The sequence below is a fragment of the Megalobrama amblycephala genome, linkage group LG11 (assembly GCF_018812025.1).
Source record: "Megalobrama amblycephala isolate DHTTF-2021 linkage group LG11, ASM1881202v1, whole genome shotgun sequence".
Taxonomy (NCBI): domain Eukaryota; kingdom Metazoa; phylum Chordata; class Actinopteri; order Cypriniformes; family Xenocyprididae; genus Megalobrama; species Megalobrama amblycephala.
This window is the reverse complement of record NC_063054.1, coordinates 18,521,370-18,536,689: the sequence shown is the minus strand read 5'-3', so window position 1 is coordinate 18,536,689 and position 15,320 is coordinate 18,521,370. Positions and strand designations below refer to the sequence as shown.

At 37.6% G+C, this 15,320-nt stretch overlaps 1 protein-coding gene across 4 annotated transcripts in view; it reads left to right on the top strand.

Moving 5' to 3' along the window:
• btbd7 (BTB (POZ) domain containing 7) overlaps positions 1 to 15,320 on the top strand; it is a 54,948-nt gene that overhangs the window by 14,074 nt on the left and 25,554 nt on the right. For 3 of the 4 annotated variants that reach the window (XM_048206532.1, XM_048206529.1, XM_048206531.1), the window contains exons 2-3: positions 10,538 to 10,754; positions 11,970 to 13,094. In XM_048206532.1, the coding sequence (XP_048062489.1) occupies positions 10,673 to 10,754; positions 11,970 to 13,094 (1,207 nt within the window). In that variant the 5' untranslated portion in view covers positions 10,538 to 10,672. Of the gene's footprint in view, positions 1 to 8,996; positions 9,139 to 10,537; positions 10,755 to 11,969; positions 13,095 to 15,320 lie in introns of all 4 variants that reach the window. The other variant, XM_048206530.1, reaches the window with a different exon arrangement.

Genomic DNA, 15,320 nt, shown 5'->3' with positions numbered 1-15,320 from the left:
GTAAAACTTATATTGTCAAATAAGTAGGCTAAACTACAAATTTATATTATGATTTATTGACTCTAGTCATTTAAAATGTCATGCAGCTTAAAATGAAGTTTTGTTTACACCTTTTTTTTGGCATATAGTTATTTTAAAATGAATATTTGTGTGTAGAAACTTCAAATTCTATGTTGTTTTGAATTTGCTTAGGACACTAAAATGAGCATGACAATATCTCCAGCCCAAGTTTTATTTATAGTAAAGATGTTCTGAGTCTCATACTGTCATATGTGTTTGAAGAAATGAATGAAACATGGCATTTCCCTTTTGCGAAGGAGACAGACAGATAAAGATGCTTAGATGAATGGAAAAATGAGCGCAAACAGGAAGCAGGCCAATTTGCCACTGAAAGCATAAAACATGCATAATTGTCCTTCTGCCATGTATGTAATACCAGAGGTTGTTAGAGTAAACTAGTGAACCATTCTCACATCAGTGGAACTGTTCTTATGGTGATACCATTGAGAAAAGTAAGAGACTTTTCATGCAGGCTGTAATTATTTCAAGACAAAGGATTTTAAATATTGTATGCCCTGAAACTGTACATGATCTTCTAGAGCCAATCCCATGAAACCCACAGGTAATGTCTAAATCAAATTTCTTCCCACCAATAAAAAAGATTAAAAAAATAGAAACCTTATTTTGCATAAAAAGTAATCTATTATGATCCCTAAACTTTTTACATTGTTAATTAAAAAAAAAAAAGAAGAAAAAAAAAAAAAGAAATTTGAGATTGTGAAACCAGATTTTACCCCCCAATTCTGTACACAATACTGTAATGCATCTGGTATTGTCTCTTATGATTTTTGATGATTCTCATATGTTTATTGTATTATTTTAAATCAAAAGTTTAAAATGAAAATTTAATATTGAAATATTTAATTTATAAATTAATTATATTTTGTGTTATTTGAGCATGGGACTGAATTTTACATAACAATGAGAGGGTACTAATAGTAGGCTAAATTTTATTTATGCAAAATATAATATTTCTTTCTCCCTTATCTTTTTTTTTTTTTTTTTTTTTTTTTTTTATAAATAGGGGGGCTGGGGTAAAATGTGACCTGGACAGCTCTTTGTGAGATTCACCCAGTTGCATATCACATTTCCATCAATTAATAACCAATAAAACACTGACGCTTCTTCTGTGAACAGTGCTGCATTATTTAGAAGTGCTTATCTGACAAAGAATGAATGAATGCAAAGAATGATGACGGGGGAAAGCTTTGGCTTATGTGTTTGTCAATTCTTTCCCTGACCGCTGTGGCCCAAGCTTAATGAACATCATCATCAGTCAAGATAAATCTATATTAATTACTTTGAAATTCATGCCAAAGACAGTTCTCATATACTGTGTATTAACTTGGGAATTTATAGATTATATTGTGCTTTTGCTTTACTTTGTCTGTGACGCTTTTTATTAAAAGGAGGAGCATCTTGTATCTGTCGTCTAAACATTGAAGTGACCCAATACTCCTCTGATGCTTTTTTGTTCTTTGCTTAGCAACAAATCAGACTTGCCAATTCTGGCATCTATAAAAGGCTACTGGAATGTGGCCAATCTCCTCAGAAGACTCAGAAGATCTCATTGTCTTGTGCTGATCTGACCTTTTAGGACCTAATTAGATGTTTTATGAAATTGTGTTTGCTGAATCTCACATTTTTAGGATGGGTTGTAGGCCGAGTGCTGTGTGAAGCATTCCTCGATCTCCCTCCGGAAAAGGGCGAGCCTTGTCTGTCAAGGCACAGTGTCTCCTGATGAAATGTCATGCCTCTTCCTCATCAAAAAAAAAAAAAAGAAGCAGTTTGGGGAGAGAAGGGGGGTATTCTGTCCTTCAAAGGTGCTGGTCTCTTTGTGTTTCGCTCACTGAATATTGTTGGACTTGACAGATAAAATCTGATCGTGTGGCATTTTCACTGTTTCTCTTCTTCGCTCAGCCCTGATGCTCAAATCTTTGTGGAATTCCAGTAGAAAAGCAGGGCAGGGTGGACCAGACGACCTGCAGCTGGCCTGGTGTGGCTTGGCTGTGTCCACGCTCATTAGTTTCACATGAGCCAGACCGCCACTGCTCACAGGAAACTGCCACGGGGTGCCCGTGACCCCTCCCCACCCCCCATCTCTGTCTCCCCACCTCAGAGAGAACTACAGACACCCTGGAACAGAGAGCCCTTTATACCAGTGATTTTCAATGGACATTGCTTATGCTCAGTGGTCTGGTAAAGTGTTGTACCCAAACACATTTAACTTTTCTCTCTCAGTCTCTTTACTCTCATGCTACCATGCAGACTGGATGTTATTGGCATTCATGTGTGGAAGTGGAATTTGGGTGCATGTTTATGTTGAAATCAAATGGGATACAACTGGTCCTGTCCAAACGCAACAGAATGAAAATAGCACGAGAACACTAGGAATACATCCTACAATGTCTGTTTGTTGTTATTGGGTCACGAATATGTCGCTGTGATTTGGAAGAGTAAAGCTTGATTAGAGAAATATTCAGGCTTCAATAAAAATCAACATTTATCAGCATAATGTTTATTACAGTTTATTATAATTTTGACTCGTTCCTCGTCTTTTTTACTGGTTACTAGTGCTGGGACAATAAATCGATGCATCACTCGATTCTGAGATTTTCCGAATGCATCGCGATTCTATCACAAATTGATTCTGAGATTAGTTTATAACAGCAAATTGCACTTTAGGCTAGTTATTAATCGCACACTCATTCTCACTTGTGCGTTCAGTTGAGTCTGAGAATGTACTTGCACCTCAGAATGCTTTTGTGATGCAAGATTAATGTTAACAGCCCACTGCAAACACCCTTTTCGAGGGTTTATGAATGATTATTTTATAGAAGGTTCAAGTGGTGTGTGTGTAAAGAATTGGAAGCAAGCAGAGTATAACTATTGCTAAAGCGCGCAGTGCCATCTGCTGTTAAAAACTAAGCTCAGAATCCATTCGAAAAATCTCAGAATCAATCCAGAATCATTTCTCGATTTGCGGTGCATCGATTTATTGTCCCAGCCCTTCTGGTTATGGTGAGAAACAATTTTATAAAAAGAATGTACACTACCGTTCATAAGTTTGGGGTCAGTAAGGCCCTGTTTACACCTAGTATTAGGGTTTTGGTCGACCGGATCACAAGTGGACAATGTTAAATACAGGTGTAAATGGGGTCTAAAACGTTTTGAGCTGGTCCACTTTCGACCACTTCCAGAGGTAGTAGAAAATGCATTCGACCGGATTGCTTTAGTTCATGTGGCTGAATGTGTTTGAACAGCCACAAGACCGCCTACTCCCTGCATACTGACCTAACACATAACATTATGGGAAGTGTGCTAGCCAGACGGGATGTAGGCCTAAACTCTGTTGGCTGGATATTAGGGCCGGGACGATACATCGATTCTGGGATGATACAATGAATCTGGATCGATCCTGATATTTTCTCTTTAATCGATTCTGAGTTTAGTTTTAACAGTCTAAATTGAAGTTTCACTACAGCTTCAAAGGGAATAAGGATATTGTCTAGCAAAAAGATTGGGCATTTTCTTAAAAAATAAATAAATAAATAAATTACATACATTTTAGCCACAAATGCTTGACTTGCACTGATCTGCGATGTCACGCATTACGTAATCGCGTTGGAAAGTTCACGTGTGATTGGTCCCATTTACCTCCATTGTAAGTGCCTCAATATTGCACTAATTTTTGTTTTTGTAAAAGAAAAATGGGTGCATGTACAAATGGATTTTTGTGGTTGTCAGTATTACACCACAAATGCTGCCAGTTGAGCTTAACTTGTGTTGAACCTGTAATATTTCTTTAAGGCACTGTTGCAATGTCTGCTGCCCTTTTTATGATGTGCTAAGTTGTTTTACTGTTTATGAACATCTTTTTATAAGCATTGCAGCGCTGCTTCATTTCTAACCACAGGGCCCGATTTAATCCACAAACACCCACCATATGGGGCACACCCAGTCGGAGTGATGATGGCAGCCTTTTCAGGGGAGGATCCACACAGAAAGCCCCTGTCATCAGACATAGTCAAGCTGAAAAACAATTGAATCTCTTCTCTGCGTAGCATTTTGGAATAGCCCAAGATGAAGACAAATCACTGTTTCAAAAGCAGTCCTTGACTGTTTCAGACATTAAGACGGCCTGTCTGGAACAGGTGCTCCCGTTAAACACTGACCTTTCTTTATCAAACCTATTGTGATCCTTCTAAACCAGAGAGAAAAAACATTGATCAAGGATCAATTTCCCTTTTCCACTGAAGTCGATTTAAGATTGGGAATGAAGCTGGGTCAGAGGCAGCTACAAGGAAAAGCACCTCTTGCAATTGATGAACGAGTATACAGGCTGATTTATGTGACCCAGTTTGAGGTTTGCAGACGCACGGGGCATACATTTCTCTATGTTTCACTCTGTGGTCTCTTTTTTTTAGATTCATAGTCCAAATAAAAGAAAAGGTTGGCTTTCTGAAGCTATAAATGTCGTTTTAGGTGGAAACATACCTAGGCGGCTTGAAAACCTTGAGGTGCATTATTGATACTTTCCCCTGCAGCAACGGTGCAGAGGCTCCCTATTGATTTGCCTAATGTGGCAAAACTGCTCCACTCTCCTGGTTGCTTACATAACTGCTGTCTGTGTCAGCGCCTGCTCTGGAGCTCTGCAGCATTAAAGAACTGTTCATTTATTCCCTCCATTCCCGTCACTCACGTTGAGAGACAGTTGTTGCATCGGACACAGTGATTATCATTTTTCACTGCAGAGTGTTTCTAATGAACCTTCTGTCCCTCAATGTAGGCCTTATCTTTGACTAAGGTTTTTAGTACTTTAAAGCAACTTTATTAAACACTGCACAATGCAGGGCTGCTTCACCTGATGGCTGTGCTGAGTGAATACAAATTCAGCAATGCTCGTCAAGTTCACAGTCGCTGTGAATTCGCAGTAATTGTAATTGTAAATTTGATGTGTTCTCCAGTGGTGGAGTCTGCCTGTTTATGCTTTGCTGGAATGATGAAATATGTGATAAACTGTTGCTCAGTTTTATTCCTTACTCTCTAAAGACTTTCTTTTGACTGGAGCTTGTCATTTTCTTTTTTTAGTTAAGGATGTGACATTTAGACTCTTGTTTCAGCTTACAGTACCAGTGAAATAAGCTGTTAGACAGGTGAACACATCAGGGTTTTTTTTTTTTTTTTTTCAAGAGCTTATAAGGTTTTATTAAGACCCACGGGATGTCAGAGACCACCACATATGCTGGGTAAAATATATCAAATTTACTTTTTAATAGCCTTGACATTGAACTTCTCTGGTCTTCTTTAGTTAGGTGCTTGATTTATTTATTTATTTATTTTTTTTTATTTTATTTTTTTTTTCATTCACACTGTTGTTTTGTGATTTGTGTTAGGATTTCCAGTATAATAATAATAATAATAATAATAATAATAATTATTATTATTATTGTTGTTGTTGTTGTTGTTGTTGTTGTTGTTGTTGTTGTTGTTGTTGTTGTTGTTGTTGTTGTTGTTGTTCTGTTCTTTATTTAATACATATTTGCTATTATTATTATTATTATTATTATTATTATTATTATTATTATTATTGTTATTATTATTATTATTATTATTATTATTATTATTATTATTATTATTAGGGTTGTGATGATATTCATCTTACACAGGCAAGAAAATGCACAATATTGGGTTTACAAGAACGAGTCGAGACAATATTTTAACACCGTTTTTAAGACATCTTCAATGACACAATATATGACTGGGAAAATAGTCTTTTATTTGACAGTCACAAAATGCAAAACAATACAGGTGCATTTTGAAATGTTTTAACTAAAGACTGGCCCTCACTAGAGTTGTCAAAAGTACCGACTTTGGTACCTAGTCAGTACTGAAATTTAAAAAATGTGACAACTTTTGAGCGCTGTTGAGCGGATTCGTAAACACCTCTGATTGGTCGTTGTGTTGACACACTCATTGGATATGTCTGTGATATGACTTGAAAAAGTAATCTGATTATGTAACCCGCGTTACTTGTAATGCGTTACCCCCAACACTGAGATAATCTGGACTTTACCTAGGATTGTCAGAAGAGGATGATTGTTGATATTTTGATAATTAATCGAGTAATTGGATAATCTGACTCCGTTATGATTTTTAAATGGTTTTAATATATCGTGCAGCCTTAAAAAAAAAAAGGCTAATAATGCGGTTCATGGATTCTCGTCCATGGAATGCGGCACTTCCAGTATTTTGGCAGTTATAACTGCAGTTGAGGGGTTTCTTTTTTTCGTCATACTGACATCGTGAGACGGCTTTTCACTTTGAAGAGAGATAATGTCATGTTTTAATATCGTAAGATCTCATCATTCCCCTAGTTGTTGTTATTTCATACATAGGAGATGCACTGAAATGCACCAAAAGGATGCACTGAAATTTCAGCTGCTAAAAATTATTGGCCGAAAATGGCATTTTCGGTTTTTGGCCAAAAGAGAAAAACGAACAAAAATATATGCCAATAGCTCTACTGTGCTGTAACATGGTGTGGTATAGCCGTGCTGGGTAATGCTGGTAAAATGGCGCTACCCTCTCGTTCACTGATCCGCTCCCTGCTATGCTCTTCTCGCATGCTCTGATAATAATAGCTTTGTAGGACTAAACATTATTTGGATATTTGGTCAAAAAAAATAAATCCGTTAAATATGATTCTGTTGCATAGAACTAAATAAAGAATAATATATTAATATTTATATTGATATATTTTCTGTCCAATTTTAGTGTTACTTTCAATACAGGTGTGGTTATTTTATTTTATTGGCTTGTATTTTTTAAATTCAGTATCATCATCATGAAATCATTAAATTTATAAAATCATTGAAGTATTATAAAAATAAAATTTATACAAAAAAAAGCTAATTCAAAATAATTTTTAAAAGCTTTTTCGGTTTCGGCCAAGTGCATCCAAAATTTTCGGTTTTGGCCCATAATTTTCATTTTGGTGCATCTGTTGTTGTTGCTGTTGCTGTTGTTGTTGTTGTTGTTGTTGTTGTTGTTGTTGTTGTTGTTGTTGTTGTTGTTGTTGTTGTTGTTGTTGTTGTTGTTGTTGTTGTTGTTGTTGTTGTTGTTGTTGTTGTTGTTGTTGTTGTTGTTGTTGTTGTTGTTGTTGCTGTTGTTGTTGTTGTTGTTGCTGTTGTTGCTGTTGCTACACTAGGAAAATAAATTCAACATTGGGGCAATTATTAAAACACTAATTATTGTAATATTAATAATAATCCTTCTGTCATTGCATGTCATTATTGTTTGTATAGTATTGTATAAAGACAAATATTTGGAATCGGGCAACTTAAAAAAGCGAACCTGCAGAGCTTTCTTTTCACATGTTATAAATAATCCACTCTGTTGACATAAAGCTGAAACCGCTGCAGTGTCATTTCTTGTCATTGTCCATCTGAGATGTTCAGGTCGCCTGCCACAGTGGCTGGAATATAAGCAAAATTGTACTACGGGGCTGTTGAATGCTCGAATCTGATTGGTTGATCACGTTCTAAGGTGTGCAGTTATTTTCAGGGAAACGCACGGCTAAAGTAGTTCTAGCAGGACTTGACCGCATTACAGTTCCATATCACTTCGCCAAATGATTTCGGTTATTTCAAAAGGTCCTTACAGCCTACAACGACACAGACCAAGCAAATAAATATAGCAAACTATAGGATGAAAACGACAAATTAGTGTCATGGTTTTTGCCACAAAACACGTTTTATTGTGTCCTGAAAGCGCATACTCTCTCACGCTCTCTCTCTCTTTCTTTCAAGCATACACACGTACTGTATAACGTTATTACGGACATACTCGCACAGAAACGTTTTGTCAGTGCTGCTCTGACGAATTAATTAGTAAAATGACTCACCAGCGAGGTAATAACTGTGCGATTCTTGGGGTAGATAAACATATAGTTTCATTTCGCTATTAGTAGAGACAGTGCTGCCGTGAGAGAGGCACAGACACTCAGGTAGCGTTAGGCTAATTCACACATGTTAATAACTGTATCAACGGTATTATTCTGCTATTAAGGCTCAAGTCTCCGTTACTAGTTCTGAAATGACATTTTGGAATTGGCAACGGAGGCTTGGGATGAGATGCGTAATAAATTAGTTCCACACACAAGAGTGTTTTAAGGACCAAAACCTGACAAATGTCTTGAAATACACCATCGAAACGTGTCTTGAGGTGTGATAACCGTAGTATAAGCAGAATAATCGACTCCTGGCATTAAATTCTTAGAAAATAATGCACACTAGCTTCACACTCCGCTTCACGTCGTGGCCGCATTACCACCTCGGGTGTGCATTATTTTCTAAGAATTCAATGGCCCGTCATCAATTATTCCTTACTTTACTGCCACTTTGCAAAACATAATGCATTGGCTGGTGGCAGGTTTTAATTTCATACCTGCAAAATCTGCAAAACTGGAAATGTTTCAAGGACAAAGGTCAGAAGTTAAATAATAGCCCATTTTTTCCAAGTTACCTCCTTTGTTTGTTTGTTTGTTTGTTTGTTTTGTTTGTTTTTGTCTGAATATTAATGCCACAGCACTTTGATGTTGAATTTTCAACAAACGGAGCTGCTGTTTGTTGGCAAAGCCACTGCATTAACTGCTGCTTTGATGTTGCAAACATCCCAAACACAGCATGAAAGAGACTTAACACCAAACATTACATTAAAAGACTGCGATTACGTATGCATGTCCCTCTGATGTCACTGCAGAGCACAGGAATGTTGACCAAATAATTTGTTTGTTTGCTTTGTCTAATTTATGACTTAATGTTGGCATTAAAGGAAGTTGCGATAGTCTTTTCTTCCCTGTTGTGACGTATATCCGAGTGAAACGGCTTCTGGAATGAGAAAAATGTAGGGCAGGATTTGATTTTGTCCTTCAGGAAGTTATTGGAGCATAGGAAGTTGGGCGTTGCAAACTAGACGGTGGCAGATCTGAATGCCAGTTTGCAGTCAGTTGTGGAGGAAATATAGCCAACCCTCTGCTGAGACTCACGTCATGAAGAGAACAGACGCCGTTTCGAGGTAAATCTATGTGTGCGGATAAATCATTTATAATAAGTACTGCAACTTTCTGTAAAAAAAAAAAAAAAAAAGAAAAGGAAAAAAAGAATGTCAACTTTTAAGATGCTGCCTATGTAGGCAGTGTGGCAGGTGACTAGGTTTTGATTTTATCCAAAACAATTTTTTTTAAGAATATTTATCTTTAAACTTTTAATGCAACAGTCAGAATATATTTATGGGGAAAAAAAATAAAAAAAAAAAATAAATAAAAGATATGGGAAAGTTGCTCGAGCTGCTGTGCAACTGAACATTTATATGAACTGGATTTCCATGCAATGCATTTACCCTGTAGACCGCTTCGTTCACACCCTGTCAGAGGAAAAGAGTCTTGATCGCTCTGACCTCTGGGGATTTCACAAACAACTCCGATCCCTCATCTGCTTGCTTAACACTAGACTGTGCTTTACGCACATGCAGTGGACATCTGCTTGAGGTTTAGCTGTGTATGTAAAGGTAAAGATGATTCTGTCTGGTCTCTTTAGGCTTTCGGCTTGGCTCAGGCTGGAAAAATGCTGCTTTTTTGCCCTAGTCTCAATGTCACAAATCGGGGATGTAAAGCATTTATGTCTCCCCAAACCGTTATGGGCTCCCCCTTTTGAGGAGTTTTCGGCAGCGCAAGTTTGGAATTTAATAAGAAAAAAACAAATATCTGGATGGAGCAATAGCTCTTTTGGATACAAAAAAAAACATCTTCCACCTCCCCGGGAAAATACATATTCGGCAAGGAATTAACAACATTCAGTTTGTTGCCAGGTCAGCTCAAAGGAAGATGTCTGGTTTCATAGAAATTATGTATTGTTCCGATGGTGTGAACTTGCAGGCTTGAGCACTGAAGGCAAAAGCAAGGTCACAGGCCAAAGTTTGGAGATTAGAGACTTGAAAAGAGACATGAAGTACTGTAGACATTGTTTAGCTTGAGTAAACAAGCCAGTTGTGCCTCTGTGTCAGATTGCATTAGCATGACATCAGTGGGAGGGTTTGAATAAGTCGGAATCCTCCAGCAGTATTCTAATGGCCTTCAAGAGCAGAAGTAAACATCAAAGCTCGTCCTATGTAGTCTGTTTGGTTTGGTTGTATTGTTCTATTTATTTCTTTCTTTCTTTTTTTTCTTTTCAGATTTGAACAAGAACAGTTTAATTCCATTTTACCTTTTGTACTTTTTATTTTATTTTTATTTTTTTTAGTAATGGGTAATTATAATTATAAATTATTTTATTATAATTTAATAAGTTAATGTATTATTACTTATTATTATAATATAAAAGTGTGATTAATTTTTCTTTTTGCTTGTCCAAATTTCATGACTATCTTGTAGACATTTTATGTACTAACTCTCCCCCTGCCTCTTTCTCTTGCCCAGGAATGACGGACATTGCTGCAGTGTCTCCACATTTATATAGGTCTGATTGAGCGGAGCGGTGAGCTACTCAGTGCGTCGACGCTCGAACAGAATGATCCAGCAGGGTGACTAAGAGGAGGAAGAAGGGGGGAGAGGATGGGTGTGAATGCCTCCAGCTACCCTCACTCGTGCTCCCCTCGATTCGGGGGTAACCCACAGACCCAGCAGACCTTCATAGGTAAACTCCCATATGAATGTTGTTAGAGATATTTGTTCTTCATAGTTTAGCAACTACTGTGATCGATGACAATATAAAAGGTCTGACAGCCTGAGCACTATTACATCTTTTTTTTTTTGGCTTTCCGATTGCATATCAGCAGGATACAAGACCTAAATTCTTTGAATCACATTGCAATATGAAGATTTTTTTTTTTTTTTCAATTACAAGAAAAGGAAATCTTTCTCAAAGATGAAAGTTTTTCTTTGACTAGAATATAAAATAGTTCTGCATTGTTTTTGTTAAAACAAAACAACAATGATCATGTTTAGAGACAGTTCAGTAGCACAGAGAAATAGAATCTCATTAAATTATTGACTTCACCAGTCTTCATATTCTTTTACTGTAACATCTTGTCTTTATTCATTTAAAAGCTTGGAAATTGTAGAACAACTGTCAGCAGTTGCTTCGTGTGCCCCCCCCCCCCCTTCAGTATCCCACAGAGTCTGGCTTTAACGGCATATTCTGATGTGAATATTTTCATGTCTTTGCTGTTTGTGAGATCAGTAAAGTAATGGTGCTTTCAAAATGCTAAGCCATGCATGACAGTGGGCCTACAATGAGAAATGGAACATTGGATTGAGACATAAAGTGTCGTCAGGGAGATATTAGCCATGCTGGGGAGGACATTAGATGACTTCATAGTTTCCTTTTTTGGCAGGTGAAAATTTAGAGATTTAGAGGGGGGAAAGTTAAAAGTACACATTAAGTGGTTTGGGGATGCATACTTTCCTTTTTGAAATTGGAATTTTTTATGCAGTGCTCCATCAAGTAGTGATCTCTAGCATGCACTGTTTAACAAATTAAACTTTTTGAATTTATTATTATTTTTTTTAATTTCTTGAACAAATATCACATTAATTTCTCCATACACTGAATTTACGCCTAATTGATGTCTGTCCTAGAGATACAATTCTCTGAACCAGTTCAGTTTAATTGTAGTGTAATTTTTGTACTCCCATTGCATTGTTTCCTCCATTAGTCCAATGTTATTAAAAGTCAAGTGCATTTCAGAATTGTTCTGAAGCACTTTTAAAAAGTGAAGCTCTGTGGTGTTGCATTTATTTTAAATAAACTTTAATTGTAACATTGGCAGACCTCACAATGCACATTTTCCTGCTGACAACTTTTAAGGCCTCCATACTCTTACACGGCGTGTTTCTCTTCTATCACCAGGCGCCTCCTATGCACCACAGGGTTATGGTGGTGAGTCCAAGCTCTACAGCCTAGAACATGGCCCTGAAAAACCTCAGGACAAGAAGAAAAAGAGCTCCGGTTTGGCCACCCTCAAGAGGAGGTTCATTAAGCGACGCAAGTCCAGTCGGTCGGCCGATCATGCGCGGCAGATGCGCGAGCTCCTCTCAGGGTGGGATGTGCGTGACGTCAACGCCCTGGTGGAGGAGTATGAGGGCACGGCAGCTCTCAAAGAGCTCAGTCTGCAGGCGGGCCTGGCCCGTCCCGAGGCTCGCACCCTGCAACGTGATTTGGCCACCCTTTATCAGCACAAGTACTGCACTGACGTGGACCTGATCTTCCAGGATTCCTGCTTCCCAGCACACCGTGCTGTTCTGGCTGCCCGCTGCCCGTTCTTCAAAACCCTGCTTTCATCGTCACCGGGTTATGGGGCTGAGGTGTTGTTGGACGTTGGGACAGCAGGCATGGATGCGCCCATGTTCTCCTCGTTGCTGCATTACCTCTACACGGGTGAGCTGGGCTCGGAGGATGCAAGGTTGCAGAATGTTGATGTGCTGGTGAGACTAAGTGAGGAGTTCGGTACGCCCAACTCCTTAGAAGCCGACATGCGAAACCTCTGTGAGCACATGCCATATTTTGACTCGCTGCTGAGCTTCTCCTCAGACTCTGAGCTGGTGGAGGCCTTCGGAGCAGGTGGACCTGCTCCTAGCGGCATGGGAAGTGGAAACATAGGGGTGAGCCACAGCTTGCCTGAAGAGGAGCTAAGGGCCCACAAGTCAGTACTCTCGGCACGCTCACCTTTCTTCCGCAACCTTCTGCAACGACGTATCCGCTCGGGTGAGGAGATCACTGAGCGCACTCTGCAAACCCCCACCCGTATTATCCTCGATGAATCCATCATTCCCAAGAAGTACGCCCGAGTGGTCTTGCACTGCATGTACACGGATGCGGTTGACCTTTCGCTGGTGCTCCGCGGGAGCCCTTCCGAAGGCAGTCTTGGTGAAGTTCAGGCACTGGTGGCTGGGAGAGGATGCATGAGCCGGGCCGAAGAAGCCATGGAGCTCTACCACATTGCCCTCTTCTTGGAGTTCAGCATGCTTGCTCAGGGTAAGTCTTAGCCTCTCTTTTATCCTTTATTTCTAGTCTTTCTCTTTCGTTTCCACTCATTGCTCCACACTCCCCATGCTTTGTTTACTGCTTGATTAATTCACAAGCTGTCAAGGGAAGACCTGGGAAACAGGGTGGGGTTGCTGTAGTTTATTCGCCTCATGTTGGGATTACTGTTTGTGAGAGATTCCCATATGTGCCCAACAACAAAGCACTGCAACCTCTGCTCTCCTCTTAATACCCTCATCCTATTCTGCCTATGTTAATGTTATTTAGGGAAACAGGGTTTTTGAGGAATGTAGAATTGGTCCTGTTGTTAGGAGCGTATAGTTAAGTGACATTAATCTGCTTCAGGGTTCACTTTTCAGAAGAAGCACTATATTAAACACTATTTACTTGTGTGATTATGGCAGAAGGTAGAAGAATAGGTCAGCCACCTCAACTTGTGGTTTGCATTTTAGATTCAAATTTCTCATTTCCTATTGTCAATGTCTGCTGTAGGGTTCAGCTATTGATTTATGTTTAAAGTCCTGAGTCTGTAGTTTCTAAAAATGTCTTTTAGATTAAGCCAGTTCTTATTGGTTGGGCTGTGCTCATTGGTTGGGCTCTGTAACTAAAGCATTATATCTTGATATTTTGTATGCCTTTTGATGACATTTGATGTCTCTATTACATGTTTAAAAGTTTATTTACAGACACTTAAGTACATTCAATATGTTTTATGCCTGAGGTTAAAAGTGGAAAAACTGGATATTTACTGCCTAATTTTTCACAAAATAAACCATAATATGAAGAATGCTATCTCCTTTTCATTAATCAATAATGTAACACTATATGCACCAGTAACGATATACCTACACTACTGTTCAAAAGTTTAGGGTCAGTAAAAATTAGTGAAAATTTATGAAAAAATAAATTCCATCACTATTTGATCAGTAAAGACATTTATAATATTTCAAAAGATATCAACTGTTTTCAACATTGATAATAAGGTACTTTTCTTGAGCACCAAATCAGCATAGAATCATTTTTCAAGGATCATGTGACACTAAAGACTTAAGTAATGACTGATGAAAATTCAGCTTTGCCATCACAGGAATAAATTGCATTTTAAAATATATTAAAATAGAAAATTATTTTAAATTGTAATAATATTTCACAATATTACTGTTATTTATTTTTATATTATTTTTTATTATTTTTATTATTACTGTTAACAATTTAAAATTATTTTAAATTGTAATAATATTTCACAATATTACTGTTTATTTTTATATTATTTCTATTATTTTTATATTATTATATTATTTTTAATTTTATTATTATTATTATTATTATTATTATTATTATTATTATTATATTATTTTTATATTTATTTATTTGTTGATCAGTTAGCCTTGGTGAGACTTTTCAAAAACTTTTGAAAGACTTTTCTAACCCCAGACCTTTATACAGTAGTGTATGCACCATTATAACCAATATTCATATTAATATGCATATTGATACATGAAAAATGCCACTCCAGAACCATTTTTAAACATTTGAGTGATTTGATTTGAGTTGAGTTTTGTGATTTATTCAATTAAGTCTATTTGGCTTTTGGACCATTTTTCATATTTAAAGTTTAAATCAGAAACGTTCTCTTAACACTCCCAAACTTTCAAGTCATGAGATGAGCAATATCACAAATCCACGCAAATTACATGGTCTTTGGGTAACTTAATGATCAAATAAAAAGGCATTAAAATCAGTGCAATATTCACTGTTACTCGAATTTTATTTCACCATCAAATTCTACCGGTGATAACATTAACATTAGCCATACTCACTGGAGGAAGAAATAACTTCATTTAGTGGTATCTAAAGTAGTTTCTCAAAGTAATTTACATCTAATTTATCTCTGCAGCCTTGCCAAGACCTGCCGGTGTATCAGTTCCCAAAAAAGGGCTTTTTGTCAGCAGCAAATTCACAGCCTGTCTCCCCCCCCAATGTTGTACATTTACCGACTTGTACACCTCTTGCTTGTGTACTTTGTATCATCAGCCCCTATTGTGAATTTACCAGTTTATCTCTATTTACAGCACAAAGTGATGGGCTTAAGCTGTGCAAAGACATGTTTTTTTCAGAGAGCCACCTATCCTTCCAATTACTTAATCTGAATAAGACTATCAAACCCTGCGCTCTACAGCACAGGTCTGCAGCGTCTTTGTCAGCTGATCCTTATGA